Source organism: Ornithorhynchus anatinus, chromosome X5 (assembly GCF_004115215.2).
Source record: "Ornithorhynchus anatinus isolate Pmale09 chromosome X5, mOrnAna1.pri.v4, whole genome shotgun sequence".
In the NCBI taxonomy this organism is placed as follows: domain Eukaryota; kingdom Metazoa; phylum Chordata; class Mammalia; order Monotremata; family Ornithorhynchidae; genus Ornithorhynchus; species Ornithorhynchus anatinus.
In genome coordinates, this window is record NC_041753.1 from 8,303,048 (window position 1) to 8,328,075 (window position 25,028).

The following is a 25,028-nucleotide window of genomic DNA, read 5'->3' on the forward strand; positions in this document are numbered from 1 at the left end:
CTTTATTCAATGCCCCCCAACTCAGCCCCACACTATTTATCTACGTATCTGTAACTTATTTAAGTTTCTGTCTCCCCCTCTAGACTTCGGGCAGGCAGTGTGTCTTATATCGGACTCTCCCGAGCACTCAGTACAGTGCTCTGCACACTGTAAGAGCTCAATAAATGTGATCGATCGACCAGGTCAGGTGAGAGGGCCAGTGACGGGTGATGGACGGAGCGGGACGAGAGGCCGACGTGGAGGAGGAGCAGGCTGGGCCGAGGGGGCACAGCAAGAGGACGGGGCTGGGCTGCAGGGGCGAGGGCAGAAAAATCAGAGCCCACCCTCTGTGGAAAACTCAACTTTTATTACCCGCCTACAGCGGGGGATTAAAATTGCTTCCAGCTAGGTCCATATATTAGTGTAAAAATCTGTGTCTCTCCCCAGAACAATGTACAAACCCCAAGTGATTATAGAAAACCCAAAACGTGGCTACAGCAGAATGGCCCGGGTCAGCCCCGGATGCCCCCGCCCTCCCCACCCCCACAGCCCCAATATTTATTCCAAAAAAACTTACAGACTCCGAGAAACTACGTAGTATCTACAGCCTGGGGTGGGGGGAGATGGGGGGGGGGCAGGCGGGAGAAGAGGCTGATGGGAAGGCAGGGGGAGGGCACAGAAATCCTCCCCCCACCAAGGTCCAGTGTATTGGGGGAATGTAGTGGTGGGGGGGCGGAGGGGAGACCCCGAGGAGATGGGGGGCTCGTGTCCTCTGGCCCCATCCCGGCCCCAAATTCTCAACCAGTTGTGTCCAGTGTCTGACGGAGGGAGGGGGGGCAGGGAGAACTTCCGCCCTCGACCTCCCACCCCCCATCCCTTGACCAGTGTCTCCCAGCAGGGCACCTTTAGGCCGTGTCCAGTGTCTGCCCGGCGGCTTCCCTGCCCTCCACCGCCGCCGCCCCCCCCAACGCCCACTTCCTGAAGTGGGATTGCCGGATCCGTGAGGAGGCGAAGCGGGAAAGGGCAAGGTCCCGGCCCCAGGACCAGTTGGGTGGGGGGCGGGCGGGGCGGGAAAGATGGGGAGCGGGAGAAGACAGAGAGGAAAGAGCCCCTTCTTCCCACCCGTCCCTTTGCCTCTACCCTGGCCGTCCCGGGAGAGACGAGACAGGAGACGAGAGAAGAGGCAGAAGAGAGATGGGAGAGAGGAGGTGAGAGAGGAAATGAGAAGAGATGAGAGAGGAGTCAGGAGAGAGGAGACACGAGCGGGACAAGAGAAGAGAGGAGAGAGGAGATGATAGAGGAGAGAGGAAATGAGAGAGGAGGACGGAGGTGGGCGGTGTGCGGGAGAGGGTGGCGGGGGACGGGACGGGGGGTTTCTCTTGCGTCTCTGCCGCTGGGGTTCAGACCATGTTGAGAGCGTCCTCTGCCAGACAGCGGTGCAGCTGGGGGAAGAGGGGCCGCTCTTCGGGCTCTCGGCTCCAGCAGCGGAGGATGAGCTCGTAGAGGGCCAGCGGGCAGGTCGGGGGGCGAGACAGGTACACCTGAAGTGGTGCAGGGGATCGGGTGAGCGCCGGGAGCCCCCCGCCCACTCTGGTGTCCACCCCCGGCATTCGCCCACCCACCTCCCCCCGCCGCTGACCTGTCGGCCCTGGTCCCGGAAGAACTCTCCGGCGTTCTCGATGACCTGCTCGTCCGTGAGCTGTCCGAAGGGCTGGGCCCGGCACAGCGTCAGCACCTCCCACAGGGTCACCCCGAACGCCCACACGTCGCTGGCCGTCGTGAACTTGCCCTTGGACAGCGAGGGAAGGCGGAGGGAGATCAGCCCCTCCCCACGAGGGGCCCCAAGGCCACGCGCACACAACACACACACAGCTCACCCCACCATCCCCGCCACTGAAGCCCAGTGGAAGTCGGTCAGTCCTTTAATAATAATCACCGTGGGTCTTATTAAGTGCTTTGTGCAAGCACTATGCTAAGCACTGGGGTGGATACAAACTAATCAGAACCCGTTTCCCCCCAACCCGGGGATCGCCGCCTGAGAAGCAGCTTGGCCTTGTAGAAAGAGCCCGGGTCGGGGAGTCAGAAGAACTGGGCTCCAATTTTGGCTCCTCCATTTGTCTGCTGTGTGACCTTGGGCAAATCACTTCTCTGGGCCCCGGTTTTCTCATCTGTAAAACGGATTCAAAACCTGTTCTCCCTCCACCTTGGACCGTGAGGCCCGTGTTGGGCAGGAACTGTGTCCGGCCTGATTAACTTTTTCTTCTTTTTTATGGTTTTTATTTGTTTTTTAAAGGTATGTGTTGAGCGCTATGTACCAGGTACTGTTCTAAGCACTAGGATAGACACAAGGTAATCAGGTTGGACACAGTCCATGTGCCACACGGGGCTCACCATCTTAATCCCCATTTTACAGAAGAGGTGAGCGAGGCCCAGAGAAGTGACTCACCCAAGGTCACGCATCAGACAAGGGGCAGAGCCAGGACGAGACCCCAGGTCCTCTGCCTCCCAGCCCCCAGCTCTATCCACTCGGGGCCGCTGCTGGCAACTCCCTGGAGTCCTTGGCCCATACTGAGCACGTAACCAAGGCCACTATTATTGACTGGAAGCCGTACGGTCTGGTCAGAGGCCGACCAGGGGCCGGGGGTCAGCGAGGTTGGGAGCCTGGTGGGGGGGGGGGGCAGTGAGGGGCATGGCCCTCGTGGATGGGGGCACCTCAGCCTCCGACCCCAACCCCTTGGCTATGAGGGGAACTCGCCCGGCCTCCTCCCTCCTGGCCACGCCTCGGCCCCACCCCTCCCCTAGGCCCACCCTTTCTCAGATAGGGCTCCGTCCCTTCCCCTCACACCAGCTCCTGGACCCTGCCCCCTCCGGTCCCTGCCCCCTCGACTGACCTCTTTTCCCAGGTACGGCTCTGCCCCTTCCCTCCACCCCACCCCCTAGATCCCGCCCTCACCGCATCCTCACCACCTTCTCTCCCTTCACGCTGCCCATCGGCTCCGCTCCCTCCGTCATCGCCCCCCGTGGCGCGACCCGTCACCGAGAGGACGTACTCCCGGGGCCAGCCAGTGGATGGGCAGCACGGCCGTGGCCCCAGCCCCACCGGAGCCCCCTCCGCCCATCGGTCCGTCCATCCGTCCGTCCGTCCCCGTGGCCCCTCACCATGAGGATGCACTCCCAGGCCATCCAGCGGATGGGCAGCACGGCCCGGCCCTGCACCCGGTAGTAGTCCCCAGCGTACAGGTTGCGGCTCATGCCGAAGTCGGCGATCTTGATGGTGAAGTGCTCCCCCACCAGGCAGTTGCGCGTGGCCAGGTCACGGTGCACGAAGTTGAGCGTGGCCAGGTAGCGCATCCCCGAGGCGATCTGGGCCGCCACGTGCAGCAGCATCGGATAGCTGAGGGGAGAAGGGGTGCAGTCCATCCCTCCCCCACCACAGCCCGGGTGGTCCAGGCCATTCCTCTTTCTCCCTGGCATCCCGGCCAACCCCCCGGACCCTCATCCTCTGCAATTCCCACGTGCTATTTCCTGCCCTCCCCTACTTTCCAACTCACCATCCCAATCTACCCCGCAAACTCACTGTTTCCCTGCTGACCGCATTGTTTCACACACAGTAATAATAAGTGGCATTTATGCCTGACGGTCTTGTATCTCCTCTGGCGCTTAGCCCATAGTGAGCACTTATCATATACCATTATTATTATTACTATTTTTAACACAGGTGCCTCTCCTGAGCTGCAGGATCCCCTGGCCGCGGGGGGGAGACAGCGGCTGCATCGACGACGGCGGTGCCCGGGGCCGGGCCGGGCCAGAGGGGGAGCCCAGCTGGACGTGGGCGGGAGGACGAACCTGATGGTGGGTCCCTGGGCGGCTCCTCCGGGCCCCGGGCCCCCGGCCACCGCCTTGTCCTCCAGCTGGTGGGCACTGAGGAACTGGTTGAGATCACCATTCTCCATATAGTCGGTGATCATGCAGAGGGGGTCGTCCTGTACGCACACACCCAGCAGGCGGATGATGTTGGGGTCCTTGAGCCGCGACATGATCTTCACCTCCTTCAGGAAGTCGTTCCTGGGACGCCGGAGGAAGAGGAGGAGGAGGAGGAAGAGAAGAAAGGAATTAGAGGGAACCCCTCGGCAGCCTCTTGCTACAGAAGAGTTCCTCGTGGAGGTCTCCCTGCCACCGACCCCCAACCCACCTGTTGGACGTGGAACAAGCCATCCCCTCACCACTGTTGGATGTGGACAGTCCACCCCCGACCACTGCTGAATGTGTAATGATCCATCCCCCCACCACTACTGGACATGGAGCAACCCACCACCCATGACTGTTGGATGTCGAACAATCTATTTCCCACTTCCCCCATTGGCATGGACAATCTACCCCATTCCCCTGCTGCAGAACACGGAACAATCCATTCCCCCCTCGCTGTTGGATGTCGAACAATCCATTACCGCCCCCTCCCCCAACAACAAAAAAAACCCCAACAACCCCACAAGCTTGTGAGGAAACAGTGCTTCCTCCCACGGGCAAGGGACCAGGCTATTAGAAGAGGGCAGAGGCCACTAGGCTGATGACTCTGGGACAGTCCGCCTCAAACCGGCCCCTTGGAATGGACGGTGAGCTCGTTGTGGGCAGGAATGTGTCTGTTTGTTGTTATACTGTACTGTCCCAAGCACTTAGTACGGTATTTTGCACAAAGTAAGAGCTGAACAAATACGACTGAATGAACGAGTGGGCCGGTTCCCCCGCTCCCATCCCCCGCCATTCCCAGTGAACGAGTCCGCCTCTCGTCCTGTCCCTGCCCCCTCTGGACCCTGGAGTCCGCCCCACCAGAGCCCACCCCACAGGAGCCCACCCTTCCAGCTCTCCCCCCCCGCCCATTTCTCCCTGTCTCCGCCGCCCAGACCTCAATCCCAAAGTCTAAACCAGGCTCCTTCCTCATGCCACTTGCCTGGGCTCCACGCCACCCCTTGACCACCCTCTGGCCATACCACCAGGCCAAACCCCAGGCTCCGCCCCACAGTAACCATCCTCTGGCCACACCCCAGACCAAACTCCACCCTAAGTAACCATCTCCTGTTCACACCCCCAGACTCCACCCCTTAGCAACCACAACGTGGTCACACCCTCCGACCCCACCCGCTAGGTCCCGCCCCCAGTCCTCACCGGGCATTCTTGGTGGCGTCGGAGCGCAGGATCTTGACGGCCACGAGCAGGGGGGCGGCCCTTGCGGACGTTGAGGGGGAACTCGAGGTTGAGCAGGTCCTGGGGGCTCTCCACCTCGCACAGGTGCACCTGTGGGGCCGGGACGGGTCAACGGGCTCCTCATCCCCCAGGAATCCCGGGGCCAACCAGAGTCACCGTCTCAGGGTCAGGCCATCAGAGGCTGTGAGCTCTTTGTGCGCAGGGAGCGAGTCTACCGACTTCTGTACTGGACTTTCTCAAGGGAGTGCTCTGCACACCTTAAGCACTCAAAAAATACCATTAATTGGCCGATAGTCAGTGCTCGATAAAATTCATAACTGATGGATTGGGAAGCGGGCATCAGGATCCTAAAGCCCAGGGACCGGCGTCACATGTCTGGGTGAGGGTCGGGGGTCGGGGCCCAAAGCGTCTCCTCACCTCTCCAAACTGGCCCTCTCCAAGCTTCTCCTTGAAGCGGAGGCGGGATCGGGGGAAGTCCCCGCGGGGGGCGCCGTCGGCCACCACCCCGGGGGGCAAGGCCGGCACGGCGTACGTGTTGCCCCCGGTGACGCCCTGCAGGGTGACGATGTCGGCCTCGGCGTAGTGCGGCACGCTGCTGGGGGGCGGGGGCAGCAGGGGCGCCCCGGGCTTCTCCGGCTCCATATAGTCCCCGGTGCACGCTGCGGGGACGGGGGGGGGGGGCGGGGGGTTGTTAGGGCCGGACGGGAGCCCAGAGGCCCCGCTCCCAGCCCTTGCCTTGCATTCTCTGTCCCGCCCAGGCCCCCCACCCCCTCGATCCTGAGCGGAGAATCCAGCTTGCCTCAGCCCTCGTTCCCCACAGCCACCCCTCCAGAAGCAGAGAGCGTGAAGCGAGATGGATGGCAGCAAGACTCCAGGGAGAACTTCCCCATGGGAGGGTGATCGGGAAAGGAGAAAGCGAGGGAGGCCCAGGCAGCTCCTTCCCCGGAGAGCTCTCGGCATGGGAAAGATCCCGGTCGACGAGCGGGGAGGCAGGGACGAGAGGAGCCCTCCCGCTCGGAAGCAGAGGCAGGGCGATGGACAGGATGACCTCGGGAGAGCCCCCATTCGACCACCAGCACCTTCCCCTCTCCACAGATTGTCCGTCCGCCCCCGTTCCTGCTGGTCTCCTCCCGGTTCCACCCCACCCAACCAACCCGAGACGGCAAGGAGCCTCCGGAGCTTCGGAGGTGGGGGGTGGTCCCGCGGGCAGGGTTAAGGATGAGGGACACACGGGCGAGAGGGAGCTTGGGCCAAAGCCTCTCATCATGCAGCTTTGAGCACAGAGACAAACGACAAGGAGGCCACACAGAGGGGAACCACAGAGGGTTCACGGGGTGGGTGCGGAGGAGGGGAAAGGGCTGCGGACGCCACGGGCTTCCCGGCCATCCTGGGGCGTTGTGGTGGGGTGGTGGGGTGGCGGGGCCGGCGGGGGCGAGGGCTGCCGCAAGGGCTGTTTGGAAAGGTTTCTCCCCTGGACAGCGAAGGGCAGCTGAAAGAGGAGCAGAGGCGGCAGAGAGAGACCTAAGGGTGCAAGAGCCTTCTCCTCCGCAGCTCTGGAGAGCAGAAGAGGCCACGACGGGGAGAGAGCGAGGCAAGCGCAAGGCGGGAGAGAGCTTCTCCTCGCCCGCCGGGGGAGCCCGGGGGGCGGAGGGGCTTACCCTGGGTGTTGGTGGGTTTGGCCCAGGCGGGCGTGGGGTGCCCGAGGCCGCGGGGGGGGCGGGCATAAGTGGCCAGGAGGAGGCGGTAGGCCGGATTGGAGAGCAGCAGCGCTGTCGGGAGAGGAGGGGGAGAGACACGGGGAGGGGGCGGGTGAGGCCGGGGACGCGGACGGACGGAGGGACGGACGGGGGTAGCGGGAGGACGCGGGCACGGGGCGAAGCGGGGGCCGGACAGACGGACGGACCGGGGACGGAGCAGGGGGTGGAGAGGGCCGGGAGATGGGAAGACGGGGCCGGGCCGACATCTGGCAAGAGGAGAAGCGGGAGGGATCGGGGAAGAGATGAAGAGAGATGGGGGGGGGCGGAGATCACAGGACGCAGAGACAGAAGAGAGGCAGGTGGACACGGGGCCGGGTGGGGCGGAGGAGCTACCCCTCCCTGGGGTCCGTACCGGTGCCACTGTGGGGGGCGCTGGGCCCGGGAGGCGGGCCGCCGCCGCGGGGCCGGGGCTCCTGGTAGGGGGGGCGGCTCGCGGGGGCCGGGACGGTTGTTGATGAGCACGGTGTCTCCGGGGACGGAGAGGTGGACGGTCAGCTCCTCCTCCGATACCCGCCGCTCCGCCTGGGCCCGGCCCCAAGTGGTCAGCGTGGGCCTTGTCGTGGCCCCATCTCCATCTGCGTCCCCTCTCCTGCCCCCCTACCTATGGGTTTCCCCCCTCCAGGCTCAGTCCCCCCCCGACTCCAGCTGCCCCCCTGTCCCACCCATCCAGGCTCCACCCCCTGTCCACCTGGTCCCAGCCCTCCAGGCTCCTCTCCCGTCCCCCAGCCCCCCAGCACCTCTGCCCCAGGCTCCGCCCCTGCCCTCCTGACCCCTCCTGCCCCCCATGGCCCCGGGGGCTCCAGAGGGCCCTGGGGATCCCCACCTTGCCCAGCAGCCGGCGCCAGTGCTGCCTCCAGAGCATGAGGGCAATGACGAGCAACAGGAGGAGGATGATGGCCACCAGGCAGCCAATCAGGATGGCCGTGGGGCTGCCCTCCGCCTTGGGCACCGGCTGCTGCCCCCGCGGCTCGGCCTCTGCGGGCACCAGAGAGGGCGGGTCAGCCAAAGGCAGAGGGTAGGGTCGCGCAGAAGCGGGGGGCGAGGGGGAGGTCGGCCAGGGGTGACGGGCAGGATGGGGCAGTGGGGAGAAATCAGGGGTGGGGCTGTGGGGAGTGAGCAGTGTCGGGGTCACGGGGAGAGGATGGGGTTGACCAGAGACGAAGGGAGGGGTCGGGCCATGGGGAAAGATCGGGATCGGGCCACGGGGCGAGAGTGCGGTGGGGCCGTGGGAGAGGGGAGGAGAGAGGGCCGAGGGGTCAGTCCAAGGGGCAGGGGGGCTCTCACTCTACCCCCTACACTTGTGAGGGGGGACAGAGGAGCAACGTGGTGGGGTGGGGGGAACAGGGAGGCAGGGAAATGGAAGGAGGACGGAGAGAGCCGCAGGGGGGATGGGATCAGGAGCTCCTTGTGAGCAGGGAAGCAGTGAGGTCTATTGGAAAGAGCCTGACCTGGGAGCCAGAGAACCTAGGCTCTAATCCTGACTCTGCCATGTGCTTACTTTGTGACTTTGGGCAAGTCACTTCACTTCTCAGTGACTCAGTTTCCTCATCTGTAAAATGGTGATTGAATCCTACTCCCTGTGAGCCCCCTATGGAACAGGGGATGTGTCCAACCTGATAAACTTGTGTTTACTCCAGCTCTTAGATCAGTACTTGGCACAGAGTAAACAACCGCCAAACACCACAGTTCCTATTAGGAAAGCAGACAATGAGGAAAGTGGAGCCCTCTAGACTGTAAGCACCTTGTGGGCAGGGAAGGTGCCTATCAACTCTGTTGCACTGTCCTCTCCCAGGCGCTTAGTACAGTGCTCTGCACACAATGTGTAGTATCCACAGTAGTGGATAGAGCCAGGGCCTGGGAGCCAGGAAGCCCTGGGTTCTAATTCCGATTCCACCACTTGTCCGCTGTGCGACCTCGGGCAAGTCACGTCACTTCTCTGAGCCTCAGTTACCTCATCTATAAAATGGGGATTAGACTGTGAGCCCCACATGGGACAGGGACAGTATCCAATCTGATTAGCATGTATCTCCCCGAGTGCTTAGTACAGTGCCTGGCACGTAGTAAACACTTAAAAAATAACATTGATTATTGATTGACCAAGAAGGACAGAGGGAAGACCATGGACAGAGGGAGACCGAGCCAGGAGGATGGAGGGTTGCGGGGGTCCACGTTACCCAGATTGCTGAAGTTGGTGGGGGCTGGACCGGGGGCAGGAGGGGCGCTGCCATCTGAGGGCGGAGAGGATTCGACCAGAGATGATCCGTTCACTATGTCTGGGAGGGAAAGACAGGGAAAGAGTGGGGTGAGGAACCAGAGCGGGCTCCGACTGAGCCTGTCCGGCCTGGAACAAATTTTTCTCACCCGTGCACTCTTTCTGGGCACTCAGTTCAGTGTTCTGCACTCAGGGAGTGCTTAATAAATACTACCACAACTTGTCCTTTCCGGTGGGAGCAGGGGTGTATGCATGGCCTTGCGGGAAAAGCCCGGGTCTGGGCAACAGGGGACCTGAGTTCTAATCCCGGCTCCTCCATGTACCTGCTACGCGACCTTGGGCAAGTCACTTCACCTCTCTGGGCCTCAGGTTCCTCCTCTGTCAAACTGGGATTCAATCCCTGTCCTCCCTCCCGGTGTGGGGCCGGGATTGTGTCTGACCTGGTTACCTTGTCCCGCCCCACCGGAGCACTGAGTGCACAGCACCGTGGGGGACACTAAGGAAATACTCTCAGGACCAGTCCTCTGGAATGGGAGTCGGGGGCGGAGGAGAGGGGTCCCAGGGTGGGGGTCCTCACCGGAGAGGAAGGCGATCTCGCTGAAGAGCAGCCAGGGCCCGGCGAAGAAGAAGCGGCACTGCAGGAAGCGGGCGACGCGGCCCCCAAGGGGCACGGCCACGGCCCGGGCGCTGGGGTCCCCGAGTCCCCCCGCCAGCGTGTGCCGCACCGCCTCCTCCTCCCAGCCCGACGCCAGGCCCCGCTTGAAGCGGCAGTCCACGCCGCCGGGGAGGCGCACCCCCTGCCTGTGCATGTTGTTGCAATGGACCTGAGGCGGGTAGATGGGGACGAGAATGGGGAGAGAAGGAGGAAGGAAGGGGGAAAAGGGCAGAGGGGAAAGGGGGGTAGAGGGGTGGGGGAGAGGGATCAGGATAGAGAGAGGAGCAGAGGGGTTGGAGTGGAGAGGGGTTGTAGGGCGGGAATGAGAAAGGGAGGAAGGGGAGGGGGAAGAGGGATGAGAAGGGCAAAGGGAGAGAAGAGAGGTGTAGGGGAGATGTCAGAGAAAGAGGGATGGGGGAAAGAGAGTGGGGGGAAAGGGAGTGGGGGGAAAGGGAGTGGGGGGAAAGGGAGTGGGGGGAAGAGGGAAGGGGAGAGAGGGGGGTGGGAGACGTAAGCACGCCTGGGACCCCTGTCTGCCCCACGCTCCCCATCCCCTTTCCCCCGCCTTCCGATCCTTCCTGTTCTCCCTTCCCGCCCCACCTTCCCTGATCCCCCTGCTCCCTATAATGCAATCCCCCCAACCCGGGACCCCGGATGAACGCCGGGAAATCCAGCTCCTCCAAGACTTCCAGTCTGGGCCCCCCTATGGACACCGGACCCCTTGGCCCAGCCCCGCCCAGCTCCTGCCGGCCCCGCCCCCGGCCCCAATCTGGCTCCAGCCCTGGCACCTGCATGGCCCGGAAGGCCCGGAGCCGGTCAAACTCGAACTCCATCTCCACGTAGCCGTGGGGGAAGCTGGCGTTGGCCCAGCCCACGTAGTCGTAGCCCGGCCACACCCGCAGCTCACGGCTCCGACGGAAGTCGTCCAGACCCAGCACGCCGTCCGTCAGCTGGCCCAGGCCCCCGTACTGAAGCCTGCAGATGGGGTTGGGGGGAGAGCAGATGATACCGGGATTCCACTCACCCCTGCACTACCAAGCCTGGACACGGCCTCCAACCACTACACCGCCGTCCCCCAGTCCCCGGCCCACCCAGACCTCCGACCCCATAGCCATCCCAAACCCCAGCCTCCGGCCGCCCAGCCCCCGGCCACCAGCCCCCCAGCCTCCCGGATCCCTGACTCCCCAGCCATCCCACCTCTCGGCCCCTGGCCTCCCAGAACTTGGCCACTAAACCCCCAACCCCCAGCCACCCAGAGCCCGGCCACTAAACTCCCAATCCCTGACCCCAGCTACCCGACCATCCCGACCTCCAGTCCCCGGCCACTATACCCCTGACCCCCAACCACCCAGACGCCCCAGCCACCCAACCATAATAATCATTATAATAATAATGATGGTATTTGTGAAGCGCTTACTATGTACCAAGCACTGTTCTAAGCACTGGGGTAGATACAAGGTAATTAGGATGTCCCACGCGGGGCTCACAGTCTTAATCCCCATTTTACAGTAAGGGTATGTCATCCCAACCCCAGGCCCCTGGCCACCAGACCCCCAGTCCCCAACCCCTGGTTACCCAGGCTGCAGCCACAATAACACCCAATCAATTAATGGTATTTATTAAGCACATACTGTGTGCAGAGGATTGTCCTGACCCACTGGGAGAGGACAATATAAGAGAGTTGATAAACACATCCCCTGCCCACTAGAGCTTATAGTCTAGAGGGACCCCAGGTCCCGAGCCACTACAGCCCCCGTCCCCAGCCCCAGCCACCAGAGCCCCGACCTTCGGCCTTCCAGCCCCAGCCCGGTCCCTCCCACCCTGCCAGAGCTGAGCGTCCCAACCCCGGCCTCTACCTGTCCCCATCGGGGAGGAGTGGGGGCTCCAAGCATGTCTGAACCTTCTCAGATTTGGGGGATGGAGAGAAGGTCCCACCCTACTCCTCATCCTTGTGCTCTTACACCGCCCTGCCTTCTCCTCCTCCTCCTGTCCCACCACTCTGGGTGGTTCCTGCTGTCTCTCTCCCCTGCCTCTGTGCCAGCCCTCCCCCCAGCCTTCCCAGCAGCCTCCAGTTCTCTCTCTGAGCCCTCCCAGAAGCCCCCGGATCTCCCCTCAGTCTTCACAGCAGCCTCTAGTTCACGCTCAAGGCCCCCCAGTAGTCCCCAACCCAGTTCTCCCCGCAGTCCCCTATCCTCCCCACAGCCATCCCAGCACCTCTAGTTCTCCCTCAAGGCCTCTCAGCAGCCACCACCGCAGTCCTCCCAGCCGCCTCCATTCTCCCTCCAGCCTTCCCAGCAACCTCTGGTTCTCCCATCAGCCCTCCAACTAGCCCCCAGCCCAGTTCTCCAAGCAGCCCCCGACCCAGTCCCCTCAGCACTCCCCCCGTTCTTCCCCCAGCCCTTCCAACAGCGGCCAGCTCCCATCTCTCACCCGCTAACCGAGTAGCCATCGTAGGTGGAGTCGTTGAGGTGTATGGCCTCTGACAAGTACATGGTCTGGCCCTCAGGAGCTGTGTAGGACAGCAGACCATCTGCGGTGGGGGGAGAGGGTGGAAGAAGGGTGTCAGGGTGAGACCCCCGCCCTGCTGGGGGAAGCTCCGCGTGGACTGATTCTGGGGTGGGACGGTCTGAGAGGCGGCCCAGTGGGACGTCCCGCTTACCCTTCCAGAGGCAGCCGTACAGCTCCACGCGAAGACACACGCTCATGAGTCGGTCGGCCCTGGGGTAGAAGCGGACGAGACGGGCCACCAGCGGGGGGCCCAGGTCCTTCAGCACCACCCCCCCGGGGTCCTCGTTCCCCGAGATCACCTGTGGGGACATAGGCACGGATGGGGCAGGGCCCGCCAAAACCCCCAAGAGCCCCCGGTCAATCAGTGGTATTCACTGAGACTTTACCGTGCGCAGAGCTCTGAACTAAGCAATTGGGAGACTACGATATAACAGAGTTAGTAGACACGTTCCCTGCCCGCAACAAGCTGACAAGTTTCCAGGGGGAGAGAGACATTAAAATAAATTGGAGACATACATAAGTGCTGTGGGGATGAACAGGGGGAGAACAAAGGGTGCAGATCTGTGCAGAAGGGAGACGGAGCAGGGGAAATGAGGGCTTAGTTGGGGAAGGCCTCTTGGAGGATTTGGGATTTTAATAATCATGACAATGATGGTATTTGTTAGGCGCTTACGGTGTGTCAAGCACTGTTCTAAGCACTGGGGTAGATACAAACTAATCAGGTTGGACACGGTCCATGTCCCAAATAGGGCTTACAGTCTTAATCCCCATTTTACGGGACAGGGAACTGAGGCACGGAGAAGTGAAGTGACTTGCCCCAGGTCATCCAGCAGTCAAGTGGAAGAGGTGGGATGAGAACCCAGGTCCTTCTGACTCCCAGGCCCGGGCCCTATCCGGCACTTGAATAAGACTTTGCAGCTGGGGAGAACGGTGGTCTGCCCGATATGAATGGGGAGGGAGCTCCAGACCAGAGGGAGGATGTGGGCGAGGGGTCAGTAGGGAGACAGATGAGATGGAGGTACAGTGAGAAGATTGGCATTAGAGGAGCAAAGTGTGTGGGCTGGGTTGAAGTAGGAGAGGAGCGAGGTGAGGTAGGAGGGGGCAAGGGGATGGAGCGCTTTAAAGCCGATGGCGAGGAGTTTTTGTTGGATGTGGAGGGTCTTGAGGAGTGGGGAGATGTGAACTAGAAACCCCGATGTTTGCTATCCGCCCCCCGCCCCTGCCAGCCTCTCCTCACTAGCTCCCTCTCAACTCCAACCCTCCGCCCCTGCCCTTCCCTGGCCGGCCTCATTCCTCATGGGCTCCCTCTCTGCCTAAGCCCCTCCTCTGAGGCCCTTACCACCCCCCTCCCTGACTCCTCTTTCTCTAACTCCAGCCCCCAGCTGCTCATACCCACTGCCCAGTCAGGCCACACATCCCCGGCCCCAGGCCCTCACCTCCTGTCCCCAGCGGTCCTTCCAGGACATCCAGCGGTGGCCATCTCGTGAGTAGCGGAGCCGGTAGCCAGGGGAGAACTCCTTGCCCAGACCCCCTGCATGCCGGCCCTGAGTCCCAACCAGGGCCACCAGGTGCAGCCGTCGCAGGTCCACCTGCAGATACTCGGCCTCCGCTGGAAACACGGGCTCCGCCGGGCACCAGGCTCCGTCCCCGTCACTGCTCTCCAGCCTGGGTGGCCGCCGCCACAGAAACACAGGGACAAAGAGAGATGCAGGTTTGCTTTCATCCTCTGGGCTCCTTCTATTACCAGAGGGTCTCTTGGGCCCCACCCTGGCTCCTGCTGAGACTCCCAGGATTACTCTGCTATAGTAGGTGTCCCGGGAAGCTCTGATTCCTACAGAGATCCCTGGTTATTCTTAGTAATTAATAATAATATTTAGGCACTTAATCCGTGCCAAGCACTACACTAAGATAAGCAGGTCAGACACAGTCCCTGTCCCACATGAGGCCCACCATCTGAGTAGGAGAAGCAGCAAGGTGTAGTGGATAGAGCACAGGCCTGGAAGTCAGAAGGTCATGGGTTCTCATCCCAGCTCCACCACTTGTCTGCTGTGTGACCTTGGGCACAGCGCTTAGTACCGTGCTTTGCACACAGGAAGCGCTCAATAAATACGATTGAATGAAAGTCACTTCACTTCTCTGTGCCTCGGTTACCTCATCTGTAAAGTGGGGATTGAGACTGTGAGCCCCACCTGAGACAGGGACTGTGTCCAACTAGATTTGCTTGTATCCATCCAGCGCTTAGTACAGTGCCTGGAACTTAGTAAGTGCTTAAGAAATACCACCATCATCATTAGAAGGGAGAACAGGTATTTAATGCCCATTTTACCGATGAGGAAACTGAGACCTGGAGACGTGAAGCGACTCGCCCCAGGTCCCACAGCAGGCAAGCAGCAGAGCAGGGATTAGAACCCAGGTTCCCTGTTATTGGTTTGCTATTGTGGGGTCTCCTATCTGGGCCCGCTGGGCCTCTGAAGTGTTCCCAGAAGCTAAAATGCTCCTCTCTGGCCCGCTGGGAGTTCTCTGTTTGGGATCCCTTACTCTGAAAGCTCTGTGGGTGAAGGTCATGACTATCACTTATCTTCACCCTCTAGACTGTAAAAGCTCATTGTGGGCAGGCAATGTGACTACCTACTCTGTTTCTCTGTCCTCTCCCAAGTGCTCAGTACAGTGCTCTGCACACAGCAAGCACTCAATAAATACCACTGGTCGGTACTGATTATTGCACGTTCAAAGTGAGGGCTTTCTAGGCGGGATACAGGGTAGATACAGCGTCCCTGTCCCAGTCTAAAAGGGAAAGAGAGTATCATTCCCCGTTTTCCTGACAAGCAAGGGCCAAGTGGCTTATCCCGGGACACACGGCAGACCAGTGGAGAAGAACCCAGGCCTCTTGACTCCCAGCCTGGGTCCAGCAGGAGAGAAGGGTGGCGGAGCGGAGGACACTTGCAGAGGGGCGGGGGCCAAGGTCCCAGGGGAGGCACCCTGAGGTGGCCCCTTGAGAAGCAGCGTGGCTCAGTGGAAAGAGCCTGGGCTTCGGAATCATGGGTCATGGGTTCGACTCCCGGCTCTGCCACTTGTCAGCTGTGTGACTGTGGGCAAGTCACTTCTCTGTGCCTCAGTTACCTCATCTGTAAAATGGGGATTAACTGTGAGCCTCACATGGGACAACCTGATTACCCTGTATCTACCCCAGCGCTTAGAACAGTGCTCTGCAGATAGTAAGCACTTACAAATACCAACATTATTAATCCCGGCTCTGCCACTAATCAGCTGTGTGACTTTGGGCAAGTCACTTCACTTCTCTGTGCCTCAGTTACCTCATCTGAAAAATGGGGATGAAGACTGTGAGCCCTACGTGGGACAACCTGATTATCTTGTATCTCCCCCAGTGCTTAGAACAGTGCTTGGCACATAGTAAGCGCTAAAACAATACCAAAATTATTATTATTAAGACCTGGGTTCTACACCCGGCGCGGCCACTTGCCCGCTGCGTGACCCGGGACGGGTCACTTCATTTCTCTGAGCCTCAGTTTCCTCATCTGAAATACGGGGATTCAGTACCCGTCGGCTCTTCCACGTAGACCGTGAGTCTCGTGAGGAACAGGCCCAGGTCCGATCCGATCGACGGTGTTATATCTCCCAGAGCGTTTGGCATGGTGCGCAGCACAGTAAATGTATCACAGATAATAAATGATCATTACGGTTCTCGCTAAACACTTACTACGCGCCAGGCACCGTATCAAGCGCTGGGGTAGATGAAAGATAATCACACCGGACACCGGCCCCGTCCCACGAGGGGCTCACGGCCTAAGTAGGAGGGAGAACGGGGATCGAATCCCCATTTCCCAGATGAGGAGACTGAGCCTCCCACATCGCGGCCATCCCGTGGCGGGTCACCTGCTGTGCCGGGCGGCCGTGGAGTCAGACCAGGAGCTGGACGCGGAGATGTCGCTGTCGGGAATCGTCCGGTCCTGCATGCCCAGCGCGTAGCGGCACTTGGCTGTCGGGGACGGGTCGGGGGACACGAAGGGTCAGGGTCCGGTGGTCTTCAGCCCCGCCCCTGCCCCCGGCTTCCACCCCTCGCCCCCCACGGTAGCAAGGGGCCTCCGCTACCCCCACAGACACCCCAGGTTTCCAGCCCCCGCCCCCCCCGCCCACGGCACTGAGGGGCCCCACTGCCCACACACCCCCTACCCTCACCCTCAGCCCTCATCCCCCTCCCCGCATCGAGGAGCTCCCCCCACCCCCCACCCCGGGCCTCGCCCGAGCCTCAGCCTACCAGGGTCAAAGTGTCCATCCATGTCTGCCAGTGCAGGTGCGGCCCACAGCCCCAGGGTCAGCAGCAGCAGAGGGGGCAGCGGTGGCGGCCGCGGGGCGGGGGGGCCGCGGCCGGGGCCCATCCTTCCCAGTCCGTCAGGCCCCCGGGGGAAGGGGTGGCATGTCTGGAGGGGACAGAGGGAAAGGGGGCCGGTGGGCCGGGGGGCGGGCAGGGCTGGGGGCCAGGGGGCCCGGCCCGCGGGAGTGGATGGGGATGGGGGCACGGGGATATGGGGACAGGGGTCGTGCTTGGGGATCTAACCGTCGGCCCTCCTTGGGCCCCCCGTCCCCTCCCGGCGTCCGGGCCTCCTCCTTCCCTGTTCTGCTCCCAGGCGGCCCCTTCCCCCGCAGCCCCCGCAGCCCCCACCCCAGACCCGGGAGGAGGCTGGGCTGGGGGGGCGGTCGCCCAGCGCTGAATAGAAGGGCCAGTTTCCCGGGAGATGGGTTGGGGGAGGGGCCGGGGCAGCGGGTCCCCCCAGGAGGCCGGAGGGGCGGGGGGCCCCCGTGTCCCCCGGCTCTTTGTCCGGCTCCAGCTGCTCCCGCCAGCCTCCGCCGGCCTCCGGGCCTGGAATGCGAGAGGCAGCTGAGCCCCCGAGGTGCGGGGACGGCAGCTGGACGGGGAAGCTTGGCGGGGCGGGGCGGGGCGGGGAGCCCAGGGCGCGGAGGGGGGCGGGATTCACCTGGACCTAGGAGGCGGCGGAGGGGGAAGGGGGGGCAGGGGCCAAGAGTCATGGGCTGGGTGGGGAGAGGGGGCGGAAAGCTGGGTCCCTTGGGGGGTGGGGGACTGGGAGGGTCGCCCGGGTTCAGGAGGGGGGCCGGGGGGGGGATTCACCTGGACCCAGGAAGTGGCGTGGGGGAAGCCAGGGCCAGGAGTCGTGGAGCAGCGGGGGTGGGGGGTGGGAAGGGGGGTAGACCTGGATCCCAGGGAGGCGGGGTTGGGAGGGACGCCTGGGTCCTGGAGGGGGGCCGGGGCCGGGGGGGGGGGGCGCAAGGGCCAGGAGTCGTGGATCTGGGGGGGCGGGGGAGACGTGTGGGCGAGGCCTGGGTCCCAGGGATGGGGGCGTGGGCGGGGGGGAACGCCTGGGTCCGGCCCCGCCCCCCCGGGAACAGCGGGGCCCTTGTTCCCCAGAGTAACCTTCACGGCCGGCTCACGGTGAGTCAGCGGCGGGGCCCGAGGCACGACGAGCCGCCCCGCCCCGGGACCCCCGGGGACCCCGGGGACCCCCGGGACCCCCGGCCAGGGCGGCGAACGACGAGACTCGCCGACGATTTAGCACAAGCAAGGAGGGTCCAGCGGGGACCTCCCCCCTCCCCCAGACGAGGGGGCTCCCGCAGGCCACGGCTCCTGCCGGTCCTCCAGCTCTGTTGTCCCGGTGCCTAGGCCGCTGCTCGGCACACAATGAGCGCTCAATAAATAGCACTGATTGTCACCCCGGGGCAGAGCAGACATTAGCGGTGCCCGCCCGGAATAAATCCCTCCCTGGCGGCCCCCAGCACTGAAGCCTCCGGGGAGCTCAGTCTGGCTCCGGCTCCGGCTCCCTCCCCCTTCTCTCACTGGCTGTCTCCCCGTCCCCGTCTCGGCTGGCTCTGGGTCTCCCTGCCTTCTGTCTGTGTTTCTGTGTGTCTCCGTCTCTCCTTGTCTTCTCCCTGTCTGTCTGTCTCCTCCCGAAGCCCGGGGACAGAGGGCGTCCACAGACCGATACAGTTACCTGCAGACGCCCCAACACGCGGCCTCATTCCACATCATCGACTACTGTGCAAATCGTCCCTTTAATAAGTTAATGATCACCCTGGGGGCCGACACCTGGGGAGATACCTCTAAGCGCCCCGGGTACGTGGAGAATGCCCCAGGGACGGGGACGGACACACACACAGTCGCTCAGTCCCACACAGACAGAAAAACAGAGGTCATGCAAACGCACAGATGCTTTTGGGCACCCACAGTCCTATACACAAAACAGTGCAACGATAAACGCGTGTAACTTTAAATTATTCCCTCAGCTTCCTCCCCTTCCCCCTCTTTTATTTCTCCCTCCCTCTCCTGGCGCTGACAGACAGACAGACAGAGCCCAGGCTGAACAGATTCCAAGAAAGGAACAGAAGGGAGGAAGAGAGATGGGGACTCGAGAGGACAGTTCCTGGAAAATAGCCTTGCCTTATTCATGGTCCACTTCTCTTGCTGTCTCCAGTTTCTTTTTTTTTCTTTAAAGGTACTTGTTAAGCGCTTACTATGTGCCAGGCACTGAACTAAACGCTGGGGTAGATACGAGTTAATCAGGTCGGACACAGTCCTTGTCCCACATGGGGCTTACTGTCTTAACCCCCATTTTACGGATGAGGTTAACTGAGGCACAGAGAAGTGAAGCGACTTGGCCAAGGTCGTGCAGCAGACAGGTGGTGGAGCCTCTTCCCCCTTTCCCTTCTACCCTCAGTCCCCACCCCCGCCTCTGGATTCACCTATTCCAATCCTCTCAGCGCCCCGATTCCAACATCCCTGACACCCCCAATCCACGTGAGGCACCTCAGCTTCTGGAGGGGAAAATCTCAATTCCCCCCTCCCCAGATCCAGGCTGAGACCAGTTCCCCTAGCTGTATTGTACTCTTTCGGGCGCTTAATAAAGTGCTCCGCATACAGTCAACGCTCAATAAATATTATTGATGGATGTCTGGAGCTGAGTTGGAGGATGTGGGGGTGGAGGGGAGGGCTGAGAAGGTGTTGAATCCAGTTGGGGTAAACAGAGGCCCGGGGAGAGGGGGCGGAGTCTGGACAAGCTGTCAGGGATGAAACAGTTTAGTTTGGGGGTTATCCCTGCAGAAGTGCATGGCTAGCGTTTATTTATATTTATTATATGGGTGTTTGTCAAGACTGTAGACCGTAAACTCCTTGTGGACAAGGGAACATGTCTACGACTCTGTTGTAGTGTACTCTCCTAAGTGTTTGGTAGAGTGCTCTCAATACAGTCAGTGCTCAATAAATACTATTGATTGATTAAAAGTAATCACTGTGAATTCATGAAACGTTTGCTGTGCTAAGCATTGTTCTAAACGCTGGGGGGAATATAAAATGAACAGATTGGATGAAGCCATCCCTGTCTCTCATGGGGGGGGGGAAGGGGGGGTTGTGGAGGTGCACCGGGTGTCCCCCAGCGTCCAAAGAGATGACGGCAAATGGTTGGGCAGATAATTGGGGAGCTGTTGTCAAATCCCATCTTCTAGACTGTGAGCCCATTGTTGGGTAGGGACTCTCAGTTGCCGAATTGTACTTTCCAAGCACTTAGTACAGTGCTCTGTGCAAAGTAAGCGTTCAATAAATACGCTTGAATGAAGGAAGGAAATCAGGGGGAGGAGGGCTGGGTGCATCCCCCTTTTGATGGGGGGATGTCTGGTCCGGGCTGGCGGTGGCCTGCTGTCTGGACAGGGGGGTCTGGCGGGGTGTGGGAGGGAGGCTGGGTGTTTTTTGTTGGGGGTTTTCCAGTCTGGGCTGGCAGTGGCTGCTGTCCAGGCGGGGGGGGAGGGGGGGTGTCTGGTGGGGTATGAGATGGGGAGCTGGGTGCTTTTGGTTGGGGGAATGTCCAGTCTGGGCTGGCAGTGTCCTGCTGCCCGGGCAGGGAGCGTTGGGTGGGTTTCCCTCCGGGGAGAGTGGGGGTCTCCGAGGCCCTGGTTTTCCTCAGCAGAGGCCCTTTCCCCGAGCGCAGAGGGGGTGGGGGTGCAGGTGCTCTCCAGTTGTGGGCGACCCCGATGGTGACTGGGGGCAGAGGGGAGGGTTGATAGACCACATCTGAGGCCTGGAGCCCGGGGTGGGGAGCCCCGCCTCCCCCACCCCAAATCGACCAGTCTGAATAAGAGGCCGGGGGGTGGACGGGGGGGAAGGAAAGAGGAAAAGGGGACGACACCGCCAAGCGGAGAACCCAAGCGTCCTGCCCCTCCCCGCCCCCTGCCCCGGCGCCCACTTCGGAGCTCTCTGAGCCCCCCGCCCCCGCCCCCCGGTCGTCACCCCCGCCCTCCCTACCTCCGTCCGGCCAGCGGGGGACCCAGGTATGCCGGCTCCCGGGCTCGGGGCCCCGGAGGCAGCAGTGGGCGGCGCCCGGCTCGGGTGTCGGGGGCGGCTCCGCGGAGCAGCTGTCGGGGGCCTGTTCCGGGGAGAGGAGCTGGGGACGCCGCCGCCGCCGCCGCCGCCGCCAGGCGCCTCCTCCTCCCCCCTTCTCCCTCTCCTCTCCTCCAACTCCTCCTCCTCTTTCTTCTTCTCCTCCTCCCTCCACTTCTTCAGCCCCCTCCCCTCCTGCGGTCCCCCAGGCCTTTCCCCCCTCCCTCCTCCGACTGCCGGCCCCTGCATCCCTCACTCATCTCCACTGCAGTGCTTCTCCCTGGGCCCACAATCCCTCCTCTCCTCGGGTTCCCCTTAGAGCGAGCCCTCCGCCTCGCCCCCTCCCCACCCCCACCCTCTCAGGGGCTGCCCCCACCACCACACACATCCCCAAACACCCCCCCCCGCCCGCCCCCTAGCTTCGCCCGCCGCAGGTGACAGGCAGGGCCTGAAAAGAGCTGCCAGTTTTCCAGTGGGGCCGAAAAGACCCCTCCCCCGGCCCCCGCAGCCCCATCGGATCTTTGGGACACAAAGGTTCTTGGAAGGCAGGCCGCCCACCCCACTCTGAGCACTCCCTCCACCCTGCCAGTCCTGGCTAAGGCCTCTCTCCCCTCTCCCCTCACCCTCTGCACTCCAAAGGAAAAGCAAGGGTACCCTAACCTCCGCCGCTCCTTCTGTCCACAGCTGCCTCCCCCTTCTTCCTCCTCCTCCTCCTCCTCCTCCCTGCCCACAGCCCTCCCCCTGTAGCCTCCCTGCTCCCAACTCCACTGCCACAACTAGGGAAGCAGCTTGGCCTAGTGGAAAGAGCACAGACTTGGGAGTTGGAGGACCTGGGTTCTCACCCCAGCTCCGACACATTGCCTGTTGTGCGACTCTGGGCAAGTCACATCAGTTCTCTGGGCCTCAGTTCCCTCATCTGTACGATGGGGACTAAGACTGTGAGCCCTACGAGAGAGAGGGACTGTGTCCAACCTGATAAGCTTGTATCTACCCGTAGTACAGGGCCTGGCACATAATAACGGATTAAATACCATTAAAAAATCCCTATGCAATAGAACGCCACGACTGCCCTCTTCCCCAATCAATGATGTTTATTGAGCGCTTTCTGCGTGCAGAACTCTATACTGAGCGCTTGGGAGAGTCCAATACAGCCGGGTTGGTGGTCATGATCCTCGCCCGCGAGGAGCTTCCAGTCTAGGATAGAAGTTAAAATAAATGCCAGGGAGGGGAGGCGTGCCCTCCCCGGGCTGCAGGGGGTCGGGGGGGGCCTGGTGTGAGGTCACCATCAGAGGCAATGACATCACGGGCAGGGCCGGGGCCGACCGAGACGATCTCCGGGCTCCTCCCCCAGCAGCTCGGCTGGGTTGGGACGAGCAGGGAGAGGCCCTGGGGCGGCTGGGAGGGGACAGGTCTTTACAGGCCCGGTTCCCGGCCCAGACTAGTGGGAGCGCAGGGAGGGGGGAGGGGAGCAGCTCCCGGGCCGGCCCCAGGACGCCCGACCCCCCCGGCAGAGACCACTCTCCACTCTCGGGACCCGATCATCGCCCCCCGCTCCCCCACACCGCTCTCCGTTCCTGAGACCCAGGCGCCCTGCCCTGCCCTGCCCTGCCCTCGACGGCTCGGCCTGGGATGCAGTGGGGAAGAAGGGGAGGGTTGGAGGGGGCGGATCCGAGGGGGGTCTTCCCAACCGAGCGGCCCCGCCCCTAGACTGCAAACCCCTCGAGAGTAGTGGGGATTGTGTCTGCCCCATCTTCTGCACTCTCCCAAGTGCTCAATACAGTGGGTTGCACAGTGTGCGCTCGAGACGGAGTACAGATCGGCTGAATGCAGGGTCCGGGGCGCCCGCCGAGGGGGAAGGTGCGGGCCGGGGCCGGGGGGTGGGGACCGAGGGACCGAAGGGAGACGAGGAGTCGGGGATGAACACTGCGGGAACGAGAAAGTGAGACACCGAGCAAGAGACGGACGAGACCAGAGGGGCAGGAGAGAAGGGGCGATGGAGAGAGCCGGGGGGGCGGGGGGGCGAAGAGGACAGAGAGCAGCGGCCCACAGACCCACACACCTCCTACGCACAACAACAATGCCTTAACATTGCCCCCTGCCCTCCCCCAAAGACGGGCAGACCCTCCCCCAAAGGACACCTTGACAAACCTGACGGCCCCCTCCCTGTATTCCTTGCGCACGTGGATTCCCACCCAGACGTAGGCCCAAAAACACACAAGCACATTTGCATGCACAAAGACGCAAACACTCGGGCCCCTCGGAGACGCCCCCCGAGACCACCAAGCTCTAGATCCTACCCAGTCCACCCCCTCTTAATTCTTCTCCTCCCCCAGGAACCCCTTCTTTGCCCCCTCCCCAAAAAACTCACACCCCTCCGGTGGCCGCGGCTCTGGGGAAATCTGAGCGGGGGGCGGAGGGGAAGAGCCAGACAGAGCCGGGGGGGCGGGACCTGAGCGGGAGACGAGCCGGGGCCTCCCGCAGGTAAACACACCTGGGCCTCTCCCCCAGCCGCTCCCGAGCCGAATGCCCCGGGCCGGGTTTTGGGGCCGGCCCTGGAGGGAGAAGGGGAAACCGCGGAGCTGGATTTCATTTCATTGAGGGTGCGAGGTGGGGGGGGGGGGGAAGGGGCGAAATCCAGGCCGGGGTTTGGCTACAGCCCGAGCAGCGGGAGGCAGGAAAACCCGGAGCCAGGATCGCCGGGCCGGGATTCCGAGCAGGCCGACCCCGCCCCTCTCCTCTCCCCCACCCGGGAGATTCCCCACTGGGGCCCGATATGGCCGCGGGGAGGGTGGCAGCCGGAGAAGGGGTCCGGGGGAGAGGAGAGGAGAGGAAAGGAGAGGAGAGGGGAAGGGCCGGGCCCGCGGCTCCCCCTCCCCGCCCCGCGGGGGAGCGGGTCCCCCCTTGAGATCCCCGGGCGCCGGCGTCGGGCTCGGGGGAGGGGAAGGTATGCCGGAGGCCGGGGGCCGGGGGCCGGGGCCAGGAGGAGTCAAGTGACAGCGGGAAGGAGGCTGGAGCCGGGCTGGAATGTGGGGCTCAGCGCCGAGATTCCCACAAGTGGGAGGGGTGGGGGGGAAATCCCAGGCCTACAGGCTCCCCCACAGCAGAACTGGAGAGCCCAGCCCCCAGGCTCCGCCCTTCCTTCACTACTCGGCCAATCGTATGAGCAATTACTGTGTGCAGAGCATTGGACTGAGCGCTTGGGAGATGACAACAGAACACAGGCCACAGGACCCCCCCCCCTCACCTCCCATAGCAGAGTCCCCTTTTCTCCCAGCCCCCTAGACACAGAAGGGCCCCTGCCCCTTCTCCGCTCCCCGCCCTCCCCGGACTCTCCCTTTTCCCCACCGGTGCCCAGGAGAACCGCGGGAGAAAGGAAGGGTGGGGGCGGAGAGGAACTTCTCCCCCCCGGAGACTGTCCCCCCTCTGCCCCCCGGTCACTGGGGAGAAACAGATGAGCGGGAGGCGGGAGCGGCCCCCGGCCGGACCCCACACGCCGGGTCCGATTCCCCTGCCCTGCAGTTGGCGCGGGGGAGAGGGAAGGGGAAGGGGAGGAGGGGGCCTGGGTTCGAGTCTAAGGAGGGTGAGAGGGAGGCGGAGGAGGGGGGCTGGAGCAGAGCTGGGTGGGAGACAGAGAAAGGGAGGGAGTCAACGAGAGGGGTCGGGGGGACCAGGCAAGGGAGGAGGAGGAGGAGGAGCAGCAGCGGGTGGGACCCCAATCTCAGCCCCCGTCCCCGCCGCTCCCCTACACACACCCAGACGAGCCGCCGTCCCTCCGGTCCCTCCGGCAGCGCCTCTCTGCTTTCTCCGTCCCTCGTCATTTCGGACCCTCGAGCCCCCCCCGCGGAGACTCCCCGTCTCCTCCTCCCCCCCTCCCCCGCCCCCGCCCCCGCCCCCCGGTACCTGGGCGGGCTCCGGGGGCCTCCGGGCTGCTGGGCTTTGTCCGGGGGCCGCGGGGCTGGTTCCGGACACGGGCTCCGGGCTCCCGGGAGCAGCTGCCCCGACCAGCTGCGGCCGGCTTGGCCGTCGCCATGGCAACGTGCCCGCGCCCTCCGCCCCGCTCGCCCAGCCTCCACCCGGCCCCAGCGCGGGTGTCTGTCTGTCTGTCTGTGGATGTATATGTACGTATGTATGTGTGCATGTATGTATCCGGGCCCTGCGGGGAGCGAGGGGCACCCGCAGAGAAAGAGAGCTGCGGGACGCGGCCTGCTCAAAGAGAAGGAAAAGACACAAGGAGGCCACAGTCCGAGAGACTGACGAGGGGGGAGACACCAGTTTTGCTGGGACTGGCCGTTTCTTTGCCATCAGTGCTCGGTTGTA

The 25,028-nt window shown here is 62.7% G+C and overlaps 1 protein-coding gene across 1 annotated transcript; it reads right to left on the minus strand.

Annotated features, from left to right (window-relative positions):
* Nucleotides 1–1,247: 1,247 nt before the first annotated feature.
* Nucleotides 1,248–25,028, minus strand: DDR1 (discoidin domain receptor tyrosine kinase 1). The gene is given in 20 exon segments (XM_029054860.2): nt 1,248–1,520; nt 1,619–1,768; nt 3,139–3,373; nt 3,826–4,044; nt 5,143–5,195; nt 5,197–5,271; nt 5,599–5,840; nt 6,840–6,950; nt 7,291–7,363; nt 7,365–7,460; nt 7,762–7,913; nt 9,113–9,211; nt 9,728–9,974; nt 10,594–10,780; nt 12,236–12,335; nt 12,465–12,612; nt 13,750–13,978; nt 16,208–16,310; nt 16,590–16,752; nt 24,612–25,028. Coding segments are annotated over 20 exon segments (3,225 nt in total). The 5' UTR covers nt 25,014–25,028; the 3' UTR covers nt 1,248–1,379.